Source organism: Channa argus, chromosome 17 (genome assembly GCF_033026475.1).
Source record: "Channa argus isolate prfri chromosome 17, Channa argus male v1.0, whole genome shotgun sequence".
NCBI lineage: Eukaryota > Metazoa > Chordata > Actinopteri > Anabantiformes > Channidae > Channa > Channa argus.
Window position 1 is genome coordinate 2,562,061 of NC_090213.1, and position 17,630 is coordinate 2,579,690.

Sequence of the window (17,630 nt, forward strand, 5' to 3'; positions counted from 1 at the left end):
TACTGTCTACATGCTAAGCAACAATATTCATTTCAGATACACAGAAATATTTGGGCCCAAGATGAAATTAACCCATTATGAGTTTTTCTGACACCATGGTACAAATCACACTGGAGACACCTGAGTCTTCCAGTTGCTGTAGGTCTGTATTGTCTGACAGGTTTACTTTTGTCAGTGACTCATCAAAGGGCACTTATTTGGCTAAACTGACCAAACATTAGCCACGGATGTTTAAAACCTGTGTGTTATGGGTGCAGTGATTGTCTTCATTCTGAATCCAGAACCTTCACGTGCCAGATTTGAACTATTTCCTACATTTGTAAAATACAGCAGGTGTTTAAGGTGCTGGAGGGGATCTACAATTAAATAAATGACTAAAAGCATATTGATTTTAATACAGAGTGAAAAATATACATCAACAGAGTCGTGGATGGCTGCATTTGGAGCTTATTTGAAGTCTACACGATTTAGAGGCAGCTGTGGCTCAGCCGGGGGGAAAAGTCATGCACCAACTGCAGGGTTGGACCATGTTCCCACGGACATCAATAAAGAACATCAATATCAACTAATTAAATTAGTTTCCAATCTATTGAATACAAAAAACAGATCAGGATGTTGGTGCTGCCCAATAAAAAAGTCGCCTATGTTCAATATGCATATGAGATATAAGCACACGCATTTATCTATCAGCAGCCTGGTGCAGAAGTCTGCCTAATGCCTAATCCTAATCCTAGCCCAGGTGCATGTTTGAGTAAGATCCCTAGCACCAGATCCCCCATGTGGCCACCCAGAGTAGCCTATATCCACTTTACATTGAAGATATGCGCACTGAATTTCTAGCGTAGGCCAAAGCAGCATTTTTACACCCTCTTCACAATATCACATTAAGGAGACAGCACACAGTTTATGGGGTGAGGGGTTGAGGGTGAAGCCAACACGTGGAGTCAGGTCCAGCTCATCCTCTGAAACTCCAGGTGGAGGAGTGAAACGGAAGAGCTGCAGCAGGGTGGTGAAGAAGATGAAAAGCTCCATCCTGGCCAGACTCTCTCCAAGACAAATCCTGCGACCTGCAGGATAGAACCCAAGAAAACAATCACATCATTTGCAAATAGGTGTACTGTACAACAACAGTAGTGGTTCAGACTCTTTCTGAGACAAATGGTCTGCATGAGGAGAATAGTCATCATTAGTGAATCAAACATTACAAAGAAGCAAAGCCAGAGCTCACAGACCTGCAGAAAAAGGCATAAAGGCATCTCTTTTAAGAAACTTCCCATCTGTGTCCAGGAAGTGGGCTGGATGGAAGCTGTATGGTTTCTCCCACTCACTCTCATCATACAGGACAGACGTCAAGAGAGGATACACTATGGTCCCCTGAAGACAATATAGTAACAGTTGAAAGGGTTTGTCTTTTTGACATGTAAGATAATTATGTTAAAGCAACAGAAAATATAGAAAAATTCTGCTATGTCACAATTAGATTAGCTGCAACATTTATTTATTGCATCTGATCGTCTGGCTGACCTCTTTAATAGAGTAACCTCGGAAGGTGACGTCTTTGCTCATTCTGTGTGGAACTGCCATGGGGACTATGTTTGCCAGTCTCTGTGTCTCATGGATGACGGCGTCAGTGAAGGGCAGGTTCTTCCTGTCCTCGAACTGCACCTGACGACACCCTATGACCCTGCTGATCTCCTTCTGGACCTGGTCTGGGGATGAAGTGGTTAAATATTATTACAAAACAAGAATTCACGTGTCTGAATTCACGTGCATTAAAAACAAGCTCACTAAGGTGGCTGGTTCCTTCCAGCTGGATGTGCACAGGAATCCTCTAATGGAAGGCACTCAGGGGGCTCTTATAAGACCACCCCAACTGGCCACTTTGTATGTGAAGAGGCAGGGGGTGTTTTTTAAGCTTCCATCAGAAGTCGGAACTCCATACCCTCTCTCTAAGGCTGAGGCCAACCACTGTTCATTTGAGGCACTTGTATTCAGGATCTCATTCTTTCAGTCCTAACCCAGAGCTTGTGACCGCATGTGGGTTGGAATGTAGACTGACAGGTAATTTGAGAGCTTTGCCTTCCAGCTCAGCTCCCTCTTCACCACAACAGCTCAATACAATGTCTGTATTACTACTAACGCTGAACAAATCCACCTGACAACCTCACACTCTCACTTTCCACCTAAAGAGATCAAACCACTGTTTTTTAGTAGAGAACCATTACTTTAGATTTAAAAGTACTCTCTCTGTAATTAGCACTGTACTTTGATTTACTACAACTAACCTCAAAATAATTTTCCCTCATGATAAAGACTAATTAGCTAAACGGAAGCAGGTCAGCACTGTCACAGCTGGAGGGAACTACTTCTTTTGGGTGATGATGGTTTTTGTGTTTGTAAAGCACATTCTGTATGTCCTCTACCTTGTATTTTTGGATACTTGGCCATAAGCAGAAGTCCCCATCTGAGTGTATTTGCAGTTGTTTCAGTCCCAGCAACAAACAGATTCTGGACTGTCGTCATGAGGTTTTCATGATGGAAGTGACTGTTAGTATTTCCGGAGTCCTGCAAGTAAAAAAGTACAGAAGTTATTTAGGTAGAAGGTATTTACGTCACAGTACTTAGTGTACATTATTTCAACGCCTGTTAATGACAAGAACTTGATCTTTTATTTGGATTCTGACAGCCCCCCCCAGAAACAACATGGTTCTATGATTTTACTGTTGTATTTCAGGCCAGATGAGAAGTTCAGACACAAAAATAATGTGAAATAAAATTGTTCTAAATTTGACCCATTCTGTGCACAGCATTGGTTCCACCACTCAAACAGAGGTACTTTTAAATATGTCAGTTTAAATCTGGAGTCATGGGGGGCCTTTAGCTAAAACATCGGATCTAGAAAGAATTGAACCATTCAGCAGAACATGATCAGTTCTTATTCAGCCCACAGTTATGGTTGAGTGGAGAACCTTACTAGAACCTACTCAACCTACTTTGTACCAGTTTGAGTAGGTGCTTATGCCATAAAATTGTCATTTGTTTATGTTTGGTTGAGTAGGTCTCTATTGTTGCCCGCGTTATAGTGTAATCATCCATTGTTGTACAGTATGAACATGCATCCACAACCTGTTTTATCATCATCATTAGGTTTAGCTGAAGAACATGAGGGATAGATTGAGAGGAGGATCATGACTCTGTAATGACCACATGGCCCAAATGGGACTAATATGTTAAATCAATTAAAATGTCCAGTTAAACCTAAAGTTTATTCTTAATATCACTTCGTTAGATAACATTTTTCCAAACCTCCAAACTTTGCTTTCGGACCAGGAAGGCGTCAATTAAGCCTCTGCACATCTGTGGATTGAGCGTCTCCTTTAAATGATTAAAGATTGACAAGTTTGTTTTTCTGATGTAGTTGTTAATCTGTCGTATCTCACTTCTGTTACGAACCCATTGGCAGAACCACGGGAAGAGGTTGTACATCTGTAAATGATAAGTATGTTAAGTGATTCATTAATTTCCCTTATTTGCAGTTAAAAGGAAAAGGTACCTGTATGGACCGGGAGCCAGCAATGTAAACTTTTCTGTTTGTTTTGTCCACCAAAGATCTAAATGTTGGGTCACTGTATTCAAATCTGCTGCCATAGACAATCGAGCAGATGATATTGGAGACTGAATAGTTCATTGACTGGGTTGTGTCGAAGGGTTCTCCTTTAACAAGAGAAGACAAAACCAAATTACAATCACAACAGACGTTCTGTTCATTTCCCACATTTGGTAAAGATAAGGAGTTTTACCTTTGAATCCTTTAAACACTTCCACAAGGTAGCCACATTCCTCAATGATTTTGTCCTCACAAGCCTTCTTTCCCATCCCAAAGTCTCTCAGGTTTGTCAAAGCAAAGCGTCTCATGTCTCTCCAGGAATCACCATTGGACCATAAAACCCCTGAGGTTGAATGCAGTATTTTCAGGCATGATATTGGGTAAATACTACAAACATTTGAAAATATCTTTTACTTTTCTTACCATGGCCTTTTTGGTCTTCCTGTATTATTGGTACTTCATATCTATCTCCAAACTCATCAGCATAGTTAATAAGTGCCTCCTTCACTGCCTTGTATCCGGCAAGAACCACCACTTTTCGGGGTCCAAGATACACAGTGAAGACCGATCCATATTCCTTGGAAAGCTGATTTGTTTTTGTTTTTTACACATTAGAAAGTGCTGAGAGCTAAAAATGCATTCAATAACATCAGGTGAAAGCAATTTTTAAAATAATATGAAACAAACTATAGAACTTGTTTTGGTACGTCGCTAATTTGACTGCACTCTCTGCGCAGTCGAGGTAACGAACAGGTTACTAGATGAAGCACAGTCACCTAACAGCCCTGTCAAACACAGAGAGGTGTGAAGATAGTGTGGTGTCTATAATACTGGAAGATATGATCATTAACTGCAACATGTTGAATAGGATTTGATACGTTGTTGTTCTGGTAGATGACTTACAATTGATGTTAACGTGTTTAAATCCTGAATAAATCATGCTGTCAATCTGAATGCAAGCGGCAGGTTTCTGCCTCTTTGTTTCTAACTGCAGCTCCAAGTTTTCCAAACGTTAAAAAAAAAAAAAAAAAAAAAAAATAGGGGTCAAAGGTCAGTGTTAGTAAAGGTGGAACTGATTTCAACATTCTGACAAGTGGTAACTTGTAATACACCAACCATTATTAGTTCATAATATTTTTATAATGACATTTTATATTTAATCCACCAGGTGGTATTAATGTTGTGCCTAATCATTTTTCAGGCTGCAGCAAATTGAACAGCTTCTATTTTTCTATTTCCTCACCTTCAGTAATGCGTTGTGGAGACATTTTAAGTCCAACTGCAGGAGATTTCCGAGCACAGGAATTGGCCTGGGTCCTGGGGGATCTGTCCCCTCTCCACGGGAGCCGAAGCTGTCGGAGGAGATGAGGTAGAACAGCAGCAGGACTGCTAGAAACCCTACCAAGAAGACAGAACTGGAGGACTGAAGAGCAAGATCCAATACCCCCATGGCTTTAAAACAAATCAGTGTTTGGATTTTGCTGGTGAAGAAAAACAGTATCCCTATGAGCATGTAGGTGTGTGAGTGTGTTTATGCTGGAACGTCTGCAAGTAAAAACAGGCTCCGTCCAAGGGGAGGGGCAAAATGTGGTAAAGTTTAATCACGGTAGGTGCTTGCTGTTTTGAAGGTCAGAGGTCATTTGGCTTCAAGTTATTGAGTTTGTATCTGTTAGAACTCAAATGTGTTTTCAGTTGCTCTTTTATATGTGGTCAATTTTCATTAACCAAAAGCGTCTGCTAAATTACGGTCGGGGTAGAGCTGAATGACAAATGGCCCAGAAGCAGGTAGAGACGGAGTTTTCCAAAAAGGGCTAGTGGCAGAGTTAAAACCCAGAATATCCGGAATAGTGAAGGTTTCAGATCAGGATCAGGTGATCAGGCAAAAAGTCACAGCAGAGAGTAGGAGGTAACTGTTCGTATCACGAAGGTGGTGTCAGGCTGGACGAGCACAGTTTTGTGTGAACAGAGGGCAAACTGGATTTTTCTTGTTGCTAGCTGTAATTATGTGTTGGTCTAATGTAGAAGTCTTTTTATTTCAACTCACTGACCAATCGGACAGCACGTCTTTGTCTAAACCGACCAATCAGCCACATTCCTTCCCTTGTCATGGAGATTTAGAAGCCTATAATTAAAAGATTAGTGATGCTGCTTTCTGAATACACAGCCTTCACATGGTGGGTTTGCTCTCTGCACTTTCAGGTATATAAAGAATGGCCCCTTTGTACATTTGATTAAGTTATTTATGTCTGACAGCAACATTAAACATGAGAGAAAATTTCTCATAGATAAGAAAATTATGAAAGAGGTTTTCCTACCATGTTTGGGACACAGAGAGCATAAGACAGGTCGTCTCAACAGACTATGACATCTGAATATGCTTGTAATATGATAATTATTAAATATTAAGAATTCTGACGACTCATTTTTTTACATCTTTGCGAAATTAATTGAAAGAATAAGGGGTTGATGAGGTTAAGCATTATTTCCTGTTCATTTGAAATTAACTGCAGATAGCTTCAAGCCTTTCATTGATTCTTTATCACAGGTTGCAGAATTATTTCAGCAGGATAAACTTTGTCATTTGCAAACACTGGTAAATCAGAGTTTAAAACACCAGAACCAGGTTTGGTCCTGGTCACAGGACCCAGGTCCCAGTTGAGAACAGGAAGAACCTGCCCTTAAATAACGCTGTCATCCATCTGACACAGAGATTTGCCAACATTATAACAAAGGTGCTCCCTCACAAAACGAGCCAAGATGTCAAAGTAACTTCATTAAGAAGGTCAGACTGAAGCTTGAACAGGAACATTTAAACCATTTGGTTTTGTTCTTATTTAATCACAAACTTAATCATTAAACTAATTATGTACAGAGTTGAGCATTTCCTTTTGGGGCCTTTTAGCAATTTTCTGTCCTGTATGATGAGAACGGATGGGAGAAAGCACACAGCTTCTATCCTGCTCGATTACTGGAGAAGGATGGAAAGTTAATCATGGTCCTAGGATTTGTCTCGGAGAAGAACTGGCCAAGATGGAGCTTTTCATCTTCTTCAACACCCTCCCACAGCACTTTTGTTTGACTCCTCCAGCTGGAGTTTCAGTGTCATCCTCACCTTTTCATATCATCAACTGAGTGCTGTCTCTTTAATGTGAGGAGGAAGAAGATGTGCAGTGGTGGATAAATTCAACACCACTGATGTAAAGAATCCACTGTTCTCACTGACCAACCAATGTTTTAATCATTTCCTCTTTATGCTGGGGACGAAACTTTATGAAAACAAAAACCCTCTTTTTTTCATACCTTTTCAGGTTTACATCAGCTTCCTGAAGAAGCTAAAGACATAAAACGCATACAACGCTATTTTCACTCAATTACACAGACTGACAATTTGCATTAGTGAGGAAAAAAAACAAAACAATTTCCTCCTCCAGCTTTTCAGCTCTTAGGAAGATGTGCAAGAACCAGGACACCAACTGTTGCTTCTTGACCTCAAAAAAAGACAGCACCTCTTACTGAAGATGAAGATGGACGGGCATTGGACTTACACGGTGGGAGTGTGATGTTTAAGAGTTGTGCCAGGAAGGGCATGCGACTTAAAAGGCATGCCAACTAAACATGCGAAACCTGACTTCCACACCAAATCTGAGTTCCATGCCGGATTGGTCGGGTCAACGACACCCACCGATGCTGTTGACCTACGGGGCACTGGTACAAATTGCGCTACTGTTGGTGTAAGAAGGAGAGGAGGAAGGTGTGTTCATAGGCAGAGAGAAGAGGAAAACTAAAAATGTAGGACTGACAGTAGGGACTTTGAATGTTGGGACTATGACAGGGAAGGCTAGAGACTTGGTTGACATGATGCTCAGGTGGACGACATCTTGTGTAGAAAAGTGTCAGGTGTGTTGTATGATAAAAGAGTATCAGCAAGAATGAAAGGAAAGGTGTTGAAGATGGTGGTGAGACCAGAGATGTTGTTCGGCTTAGAGACGGTGGCACTGAAGAAAAGACAGGAGGCAGAGCTGGAGGTAGCAGAGCTTAAGATGTTGAGGTTCTCTTTGGGAGTGACGAGGATGGACAGGATCAGGAATGAGGACATCAGAGGGACAGCTCATGTTAGATGTGTTGGAGATAAAGTCAGAGAGGAGAGATTGATGTGGTTTGGACATGTTCAGAGGAGAAACTGTGAATATATCGGTAGAAGGCTGCTGAGGTTGGAGCTGCCAGGCAGGAGGTCTAGAGGAAGAACAAAGAGGAGATTTATGGATGTAGTGAGAGAGGACATGAAGTTAGTTGGTGTGAGTGAAGAGGATGCAGAGGACAGAGTTAGATGGAGGCACATGATTCACTGTGGAGACACCTGAAAGGAAACAGCCCAAAGGAAAAGAAGAAGTTTACTTAGCTAGTATCATTAAATGATAACCACCGGTCAACACACAAAGATTATTTTAAATCATAAAAGTTTTACTTTTATTGGAGAACATTCTTAGACCAGGGCTTTCACTTATTATTGTATCAGGTTTGTGTCCTCCCACAGCTTATGAATACAGCGTATCATGTAGCTGCAGACTGCTCAGAGCAGACATGCTGACCCGGGTCCAAAATACTCTAAGAGTATGTTAGTGTTTGTGTGTAAGTAAGTATTCAGTTTCAAATGTCAAATACAAAACTTGTACATATTTTTCCTCCAAATAGTGATAAACTGCTAGAAATAAATACATGAAACCACCTTAAATGCACATGATAATAAACACTGATCTAATTACAATGATATGAGCTTTAGATTTGGTCGGTTCCCTGTTTGCTGAAGGGTCTAAACCAGACACCTATCACCTCGTGATTCAGGCAGGCTGTGGCACCATGGTTGGCCAATCAGATTTTCAGGCCTCCCCTCTGACCGCACCCCTGCTGGTATCACTATGGCAGGAACTAAAATGAGGACTTGTGCTTCAGAGCAAGAAAAGGTCAGGATCAGGACACATACAAACACAGACTCAGATTCACCCTTTACCTAGATATTGTAAGCGCTTGTAAATAATCAACTTTTCTGAGCCTGTTTCATAGCCTACCTTGCATGATTACATAAAAAAATCCCTTTAGTTAAAAAACTGGGCAAAAGACTGAAAGAAGCTAATTTCACTAAGACCCTTCCTCTTATTCACAGGTGAAATCTAATTAAGCAACAATACTGTCATGATATGCAGTTTCCTACCTATTGCTACTCAAAGCTGCTTCTTATTCACCCATTCACACTCACAGTCACACACACTCACACATTGATGGGGGAGCTGCCATGCAGCTGGCCAACACTCACCAGGAGCAACTATGTTAGGGTTCAGTGTCTTGCTCAAGGACATTCTATAATGTCCTGACCTAAACTGTTCCTGGATTTTAGAGCTGGTTAATTGATGGTTAATTTCTTATACCAGAAATATTAAAGATGTGTGTACTTGATTCCATGATTCAGGTTAGGGTTGTGGGAGCCTATCCCAGCATTGGGCGAGAGCCAGCAGTCTATCACAGATTTTTTAAATAATTAACAATTGTTGAAAACAATTATATTATACAAAACTGTTCTGTGGACAGCAGGGTGGTGGAGGAGCTGGACCTTTAGCCTAACAGCTAGAAGGTCAATTACGGTAGTTTGCAACAAAACATGAGGTGGTCAGGATGAGAGTCAACACATCTAACCCACATCTGACCCCCTGTGTTTAATGGTACAGTTTCCTCAGGTTTCTCCAGTTTCCATTCCAACTAAAGGAGATTGGGTTCTTCACAGTCTTGTTCAAAAGTCGCTTAGATTGTGACACGTACAGGTGGTAAAGTGTTGTAAATATGTACATGAACATAATGTCATTTAAACTTTATGATGCAACAGTTACATTTTAATTTATAGCCACTTTTCAAACAGTAAGAAAACAGCTGTTAGGAACTTCATTGCTCTTGTACAGCAGTATTTCCACGTGGTACATATTTACTAGCTTGAACATAAGCTTACAGTCAGCATTTGCATATCCTACAACTTACATACAGGAGACAGCACACAGTTTATGGTGTGAGGGGCTCAGGGTAAAGCCAATACGTGGAGTCAGATCCAGCTCATCCTCTGAAACGCCAGGTGGAGGAGTGAAATGGAAGCACTGCAGGAGGCCGGTGAAGAAGATGAAGAGCTCCATCTTGGCCAGACTTTCTCCGAGGCAAATCCTGCGACCTGCAGGACGGAGCAAAAGCAAACAATCACGTCATGTGCGAATAAGTGTACTGTACGACAACGCTAGTGGTTAAGACGAATCCTGTGACCGACAGGCGACAACAAAGGAAGACAATCGTATCATCTGCAAATGAGCAAACAGAACCTGAAAGCTCACAAACCTGCAGAAAACGGCATGAAGGCGTCTCGCTTGACAAACTTCCCATGTTTGTCCAGGAAGTGAGCAGGATAGAAGGTGTTTGGCTTCTCCCACTCACTCTCATCATATAGGACAGACATCAAATGAGGATACACCGTTGTCCCCTGTAGACAAGACAAATTCAGGAAAAAGAGGATGTACATACAGATATTGAGAAGAATTTCTATTACAAATACTAGCGATCTTTTTATTTTAGTATATGTTGAACAAAAGAAATTTAGACCTTTTTAATGAAGTAACCCTGGAAGGTGACATCTTCACTCGTTTTGTGAGGGAGCGCTATTGGTGCAATGCTGGCGAATCTCTGTATTTCATGGATGACAGCATCGGTGAAGGGCAAGTTCTTTCTGTCCTCGACCTGCACCTGACGGCTTCCTATCACCTTACTGATTTCCTCCCGCACCTGGTCTGGAAGACAGAAGGTTTTTAAAATAATTCCTGTATTGGTAAAGTGCATATTGTTGGATTTTTTTTTTTTTTTTTTTTTTGCAGGAAGGCAGCAGATGTTTTAAGGTCGTTACCTTGTATTTTTGGATACTTGGCCATTAGCAGAAGTCCCCATCGTAGTGTTGTTGATGTTGTATCAGTTCCAGCAATAAACAGACCCATGACCGTCGCTAAGAGGTTGTCATTAGTGAAGTGACTGGTGGTAACCTCAGAGTTCTGCAGATAAATATAGTTCTGCTATGTAAAAGCTTCAAAAACTGTCATATCTTACTTTTTTTAATGACATCCAGGTGTGCAGACAGATACAACTTGAGCTATTAATAGCTATTATCACAGAGCACTTAGCTGTACGGCCATTTTAGCAAAGTGGCCACAGTTTAGATTTAGGGTTGTATGATGACCCTATGCTCTAAAGAGAGTTTTGTTCCCAAGCACAAAGGGTTTAACATGTTCTCTCCTATTAAGCCATTTTAGCCATTATGATTACTAATAATCCCGACTCCATGAGATTATTGGGATATCATTTGTAAGTTTTCATTATGCAGTCTTAACTAAAACAAACTCAATATTATTAGTACAATAATCTTAATTTGAAAGAAAATAATCACAATGAGTTAAATACATTTAGTTTTCCAACCTCTAGGTATTGCTGTCGCACCAGGAATGCGTCCACAAATCCTCTGCACATATGTGGATTGAGAGTCTCTTTCAAACAAGTAACCAGACCAAAAATCTGGTTCTTGTTGGTCTCACCCAATTTTTTTAATTCCTCCATGTTACCAAACCATTTGCCAATCCAGGGGAACAGGTTGTATAACTGTTAAAGAGAATTTCAGTAGGTCAAATAAAGTTCTTATCAGGGAATCAACATTACAAAAATCTGCTCTTAATAATATATGAATTAATACCCGTATGGATGGAGAGCCCAAAAGTTGCATGCTTCTGTTTACTCTGTCCACAAGTGATGTGAACTCTGGATCATCATATTCAAATCTGCTGCCATAAACCATGGAGCAGATAATATTAGACACGGCATAGTTTACTGATTGGGTCGTATCAAATGGTTTTCCTGAAACAAGAGACACAGGAAAACAAAAACACGATTGCAAGATTTGACAATTTTTTAAAAAGTTCTTTTCGTTTGATTATATTCTCACCTTTAGATTTCTTAAAGACTTCAATGAGAGAGTCACATTCTTCAATGATTTTATTCTCGCACACCTTCTTCCCCATCCCAAAGTCTCTAAGGTTGGTCAGAGCAAAGCGCCTCAAGTCTTTCCATGTGTCGCCATTGGACCATAAGACCCCTAAGATTAATCATTTAGATAAATACACAGTAATTTAATAAAGAAGAGATAATTTTTGGAAATGGTCAGACGTTGCCTTTCCTTACCATGTCCTTTATTGAATTCATTCACAATTTGAATATGATCTCTGTCTCCAAACTCTTCACCATAGTTGACAAGTGCCTCCTTCACTGTCTTGTATCCTACCAGAACCACCACTTTCTTGGGTCCCAAATAAACAGTGAATACGGATCCATATTTCTTGGAGAGCTGAGAATAAGAAAATAATATCATGAGTTATATCCACACACCACACAAGAAAACAGTCAGGAGAAAACTATTCCAGCCTCACCTCCATTAATGATTGATACAGTCTATGCAAGTTCAGCTGCAGGATATTACCAAGCAGTGGTAGTGGTTTTGGGCCTGGAGGATCTTTCCCATTTTCCTGGGAGCTGAAACTGAACGACATGATGTAGACCAGGAGCAGAACAACCAGAGCCCCCAACAGAGAGGCAGAACTGGAGAACTGCAGAAAGACCTCGACCACCCCCATGACTGTAAAAAACTGTAGCCTTCAGTGCACTGAAACACTCCTGCCCTGCTGCCTGTGGCTTTCTGAAAGTCCTGGAAAAGAGGGCTGTGTTTTATAACTGCCAGTGTGTAAAACAGACCCTCCCATGGGTAGATGTCAAGTGTGGAAAAGGTTGTGCACACATGGCGTAATAAACCTCTGTCTTCAACGTCGTTACAATTTCAAAGAGATTCAAGAGTTTAAGGTTTGTTGTGAAGTGATCAGAAAGGGGGAGTTAGAAAGTCTGGGTAAGGGAAGGTAGAGCGGTCGTCAACCGACTCAAGCAACTCACCAGTCCTGCACTTGTTCGTTCGATTCCTGGCTCCTCCAGTCAAGTGTCGAAGTGTCCTTGAGCAAGACGCCGATCCCCAACTTAGTTGCTCCCGGTGAGTGTTGGCCAGCTGCACAGCAGCTCCTACATCAGTGTGTGAGTGTGTGTGCGATTGTGATTGTGAATATGAAGCAGCGTAAGCACTTTGAGTGCCAATCGGTAGAAAAGTGCTGTAAGTGCTGACCATTTCCAGACAGTTTGGGGGGCGGGTTTTTTAAATTCACCCCTCTCAGACAGTTACAATACTTTAAAATAAAAACTTACACTACAACAGGTTTTTATTTGTGTTTTTATTTGGGACATTGTCATACGTATTTAAGGTAAATACATGATAAAGGTTCCTGTAAGTACTGTAATGAGTTCAAATGAGTTTTAATGCTGAGGAAATTCTAATATACAGCTGAATCTCTAAAAGACACATTCTAAGCCTATGATAAGATTCAGCTACATATGGGACAATTTTGTGTTACAGAAGTAAGAATAGATCATTAACTAGGCTCTAACTTTTTAAAACCTTTGCCACATTTAGCAGCAGTCCAGGAAGTCAGACTGTGTATTTTTAAAGGTGTCCCACAAGCCACACTATGTGACAATTTTTCTAAAAAACAATTCTGAAAATGATGTTGGAAATTGCAAGGTTTACAGGGGAATAGTTCAATTAACTGTTGCCATCACAACATTGTGACTTCCTGGTAGGACTGACAGCTGACAACCCTGGACTTGGAGACTGCTCTACCTCCCTGAGACACAGTCGCCCACCAATCTCAGGGTTGTCTGTTCAATCGCTGCTCCTCTTGTCACATGTCAAAGTGTTCTTGAGCAAGATTTCAGTGTCCCAACTTGCACAGCAGCTCCCCCATGGGTCTGTGTGTAAATGGTAAATGTTATGCTCTGCTTATTATTGTGCTTTTGTCCAAAGCTTTACAACGATGCTTCATACACACTCACACACCGATGGCAGCCGCCCATATGTTTGTGCCACTGAAGGCATAGTAAGGGTGAAAACACTTTGGGGACCCAAAAGTTAGAGGATCAGTATATAAATGCAAGACTATTTACCTTTTATCATAGTATGTGTGGACATTTAAACTGCACTTCTGATCCCTTAGTACAACGTTGGCATCCCTCATAGCTCTATATTAGGAGCTTTTCTGTTTAGTGTTTGTAAAAGTTATATGACTTTAGGTTGTCAGGAAAAATGAATGGACACCAATTTTAATAATCAATGAACAGAATAGATTAAATCTCTAAACAAACAGAACAGATACATTATAGAAAACCTAACTACTGCAGCTGTAGCTCAGTTGGTAATGTAGTTGTCCACCAACACCTGCGGTGGCCTGATTCTCAGTGCATTTAGGCCAAAAGTGCTTCAGAAGATTCAGAAGAGAAGATTAGCTTCACTCAGACACTGAATGTAAAGAAATATTCATTTGACAACATGTACATATAAAAATGTGATTTATTCAGCTAAACATATTAACAAAATGAAACAGTTGCTGTTGTAGTTTGTGTCCATGTGGGTGGACTGAGATTTGTTTTGGTTAACTGCTATGGCAGCAAGCCGAGGCCCCCAGAGAAGTTATGACTCTAGACATGTGGCAACCCAGTCCAGTTGTTACTTGAGCTGCTTTATCTTATTCTTATGAATGATGTATTGCTGCAGACTTTGTATAATGTGTTAGTCTACATGGTGCATCACCCCCGTTTTTTCAGTTTCTATCCCAACTCAAGGAGATTACATTTGACAACATAAATATAAAGTTATTAGAGTATTATAATGCAGCAGTACTAGTCTTTTCTTTAGAGGCACCTGTAACAGCACCAGACCAATTAGCATTTCAAGGCCCTCACATACAGGACACAGCACACAATTTATGGGGTGAGGGGTTGAGGGTGAAGCCAACACGCGGCGTCAGGTCCAGCTCATCCTCTGAAACTCCAGGTGGAGGGGTGAAACGAAAGTGCTGCAGCAGGGTGGTGAAGAAGATGAAGAGCTCCATCCTAGCCAGACTCTCTCCGAGACAAATCCGGCGACCTGCAGGACAGAACACAAAGAAAGAAAAAAAATCACATCATCTGCAAATGAGTGAACATCAACAGAAAGCATTGTGTGTGTTTTCTCACAAACCTGTAGAAAATGGCATGAAGGCGTCTCGCTTGACAAACTTTCCATCTTTGTCCAGAAAGTGAGCAGGATAGAAGGTGCTTGGTTTCTCCCACACAGTCTCATCAGACAGGACAGACGTCAACAAAGGATACACCGTCGTCCCCTTTAGACAATGCAGAAATAATCTATTTATAGATTTATATGATAAGACATGGAACAACATTTATTCTTGTGATATGTATATGTATGCAGATGAAGGCAGTTTCTTCATTTTACAAATTGGTTAAAAAATAAACCTACACTTGATTAATAATAATCTTGTCCAAAAAAGGAAAAGACCTTTTTTGTTAAAACATATTTTGCATTAAATTTAAACATTTTTGCTATTTCTTGATGATGACCTTTTTAATAAAGTGGCCCTGAAAGGTGACGTCTTGGCTCGTTCTGTGAGGGAGCGACATTGGGACGATGCTGGCCAGTCTCTGTGTCTCATGGATCACAGCGTCTGTGAAGGGCAGGTTCTTTCTGTCCTCGATCTGCACCTGACGACTTCCTATCACCCCACTGATCTCTTCCCGGACCTGGTCTGGAGATGATCAGAGATGAAAGGTTTTTAGGATTATTTTTAATACAGGTAATAATCATATTGTTGCATAGACTGTTTTTGCGCCTCACCTTGTATTTTGGGATTTTTAGCCATTAGCAGAAGTCCCCATCTCAGAGTTGTTGCTGTCGTGTCGGTGCCGGCAGCAAACAGATTCAACACTGTTGCTAAGAGTTGGTCATTGTTGAAGTGACTATTAGTATCCCCAGATTCCTGTGTGTCAAGGTGGATGAGAGCAGTTATTCAAACTAATTTGACTCACAACAAATCAATAGATGCTCGAAGAATGAGGACAGGAGCTGTTTAACCTGTTAACAACGTGGATGTAGTGCAAATTAAAGGTTGTGTGACCTCATACTCCGATTGGGTTTGACACAAAAGCTTTGTCTGTCTTCAGAGATGAGGATTATAAAGAAGAGAAAAATCTTCATCTTCATCACCTCAGTGGGTATCAGACTGTTTCTATGGCTACAAGCATTGCCTGTATATCATCGGTGTAGAGAGAAATTTAAAAGCTAATCAAAATGCCGTGTGTGTTTCACTGTCTGCATGCTCCTAGTTAAAAATAGGCTTAATGTAGAAAATGACTGTAACTGATCCTTTATTTACGAGTAAGCAAATTAAAGCTCTAGAGCTGCCATCGTGTTTGGATTCTGTCTTTAGAACCTTGTAACTGTCAGCAAAAAGTCCAAAGGGCTTTTCCTGCCAGTAAAGGAAGCTGTCATTAGGCTGACAAACCCCTAACAATCCAGCAGAGTGCAGGCAAACTCCTGTAGCTTGGTACTGGACGTTTGAATCCAATGGAGCAGTTCACTATAATCTCACTCACATTAAAAGCTAATAAAGCATCAACATGATAGTGCAACATAACTCTTCCCAACCTCCAGACGCTGCTGTCGCACCAGGAAGGCGTCCACGAATCCCCTGCACATTTGCGGATTGAGGGTCTCTTTCAGACGACTGAACAGATGTAAATTCTGCTTCTTGTTGGCAAGAAGTGATGTTTGAATTTCCCCACTGTTATTAAACCATTTGCCGATCCATGGGAACAGGTTGTATATCTGTCAAAGAAAATAATACACATTTTCCATTACATTGCAGGACTTTATATTATTCTTTATTATTATTATTATTATATAGGCTCAGTGTTACCCCTATGGACGGCGAGCCCAGAAGTTGAATGTTTTTGTTAGTTCTGTCTACAAGTGATGTGAACTCTGGGTCATCATATTCAAATCTGCTGCCATAAACTATGGAGCAGATAATATTAGAGACGGCGTAGTTTACTGGTTGGGTCGTATCAATAGGTTTTCCTGCAACGAGGGACACAAGGCAAAGAAAATCAGAGTCACAACATTTGGGAAGTTTTGTTTAAAGCCTGAACTTTAGCAGTTGGTTTTAAAAACAACTCACCTTTAAATTTCTTGAAGACTTCAATGAGAAAGTCACATTCCTCGATGATTTTGTCCTCACATGCCTTCTTTCCCATCCCAAAGTCTCTCAGGTTTGTCAGAGCAAAGCGTCTCAGCTCTTTCCATACGTCCCCATTGGACCATATGACCCCTTATTCCAGCAAATCAAATAAGCTGATTATTGTGAGAAAAGTTAATAAGCACAATAAAAGCTCAAGTTTGGAAGTTCCTTACCATGTCCTTTATTGAATTCATTCACAATCTGAATTTGATCTCTGTCTCCAAACTCTTCACCATAGTTGACAAGTGCCTCCTTCACTGTCTTGTATCCTGCCAGAATCACCACTTTCTTGGGTCCCATATAGACAGTGAATACGGATCCATATTTCTTGGAGAGCTAAGAATTAGGAGCATGATATCATAACTTCAAAATCTCACACTATACAAGAAGGCAGACACGTTACAGTAAACAACTCCCACCACTGTCTCACCTCCAGTAATGTGAGGTAAGGTCGCTCTAGGTCCAGCTGCAGCAGGTTGCCCAGCAGTGGAAGTGGTTTTGGCCCTGGGGGACCTTTCACCTTCTCCTGGGAGCTGAGGCTGGAGGAAATGATATAGACCAGCAGCAAGACCACCAGGGCCACCAGCAGGGAGGCAGAACTGGACAACTGGAGAAAGACGTCAAGCATCCCCATGGTTATTCACAGTGGGCTGTAAGAAGTGAGAGTCCTGCTCTGCTCTGTAGCTTTGGGGCTGTTTGGGTTTGGAGGGCTGCCTTTTTAACTGCCAGTGAATGAAACAGTCATGCCCAGGTGAAAGGCCGAAGCGTGAGAAAGGTTGTGCACACAAGGT

The 17,630-nt window shown here is 41.1% G+C and overlaps 3 protein-coding genes across 6 annotated transcripts; all 3 read right to left on the bottom strand.

The window, feature by feature from the left end:
• Positions 1–375: 375 nt before the first annotated feature.
• Positions 376–5,151, bottom strand: LOC137102714 (cytochrome P450 2K1-like). Of its 3 annotated transcripts, none has more exons than XM_067482494.1 (9): positions 4,851–5,151; positions 4,031–4,193; positions 3,801–3,950; positions 3,554–3,714; positions 3,307–3,375; positions 2,424–2,565; positions 1,525–1,709; positions 1,233–1,374; positions 376–1,067 (listed from the first exon to the last, which is right to left on the bottom strand). In XM_067482494.1, exons 1-9 carry the CDS (start codon positions 5,118–5,120, stop codon positions 880–882), a joined length of 1,470 nt encoding a protein of 489 aa, XP_067338595.1. In that variant the 5' UTR covers positions 5,121–5,151; the 3' UTR covers positions 376–879. The 3 variants fall into 3 exon arrangements, with proteins under 3 accessions (XP_067338595.1, XP_067338594.1, XP_067338597.1); XM_067482493.1 differs by having other exon boundaries at positions 3,307–3,486; positions 4,851–5,149; XM_067482496.1 differs by having other exon boundaries at positions 3,307–3,486; positions 4,031–4,595; positions 4,851–4,977.
• Positions 5,152–9,455: 4,304 nt separating this feature from the next.
• Positions 9,456–12,759, bottom strand: LOC137102720 (cytochrome P450 2K1-like). 2 transcript variants are annotated; one of them, XM_067482504.1, is made up of 10 exons: positions 12,614–12,759; positions 12,100–12,374; positions 11,855–12,017; positions 11,619–11,768; positions 11,370–11,530; positions 11,099–11,278; positions 10,536–10,677; positions 10,238–10,422; positions 9,977–10,118; positions 9,456–9,815 (listed from the first exon to the last, which is right to left on the bottom strand). In XM_067482504.1, exons 2-10 carry the CDS (start codon positions 12,301–12,303, stop codon positions 9,628–9,630), a joined length of 1,515 nt encoding a protein of 504 aa, XP_067338605.1. In that variant the 5' UTR covers positions 12,304–12,374; positions 12,614–12,759; the 3' UTR covers positions 9,456–9,627. The 2 variants fall into 2 exon arrangements, with proteins under 2 accessions (XP_067338605.1, XP_067338606.1); XM_067482505.1 differs by having other exon boundaries at positions 12,100–12,733.
• Positions 12,760–13,002: 243 nt separating this feature from the next.
• Positions 13,003–17,613, bottom strand: LOC137102721 (cytochrome P450 2K1-like). The gene is made up of 9 exons (XM_067482506.1): positions 17,270–17,613; positions 17,013–17,175; positions 16,780–16,929; positions 16,519–16,679; positions 16,248–16,427; positions 15,438–15,579; positions 15,164–15,348; positions 14,784–14,925; positions 13,003–14,690 (listed from the first exon to the last, which is right to left on the bottom strand). The coding sequence occupies exons 1-9, from the start codon at positions 17,471–17,473 to the stop codon at positions 14,503–14,505; spliced, it is 1,515 nt and encodes a 504-aa protein (XP_067338607.1). The 5' UTR covers positions 17,474–17,613; the 3' UTR covers positions 13,003–14,502.
• Positions 17,614–17,630: the final 17 nt, after the last annotated feature.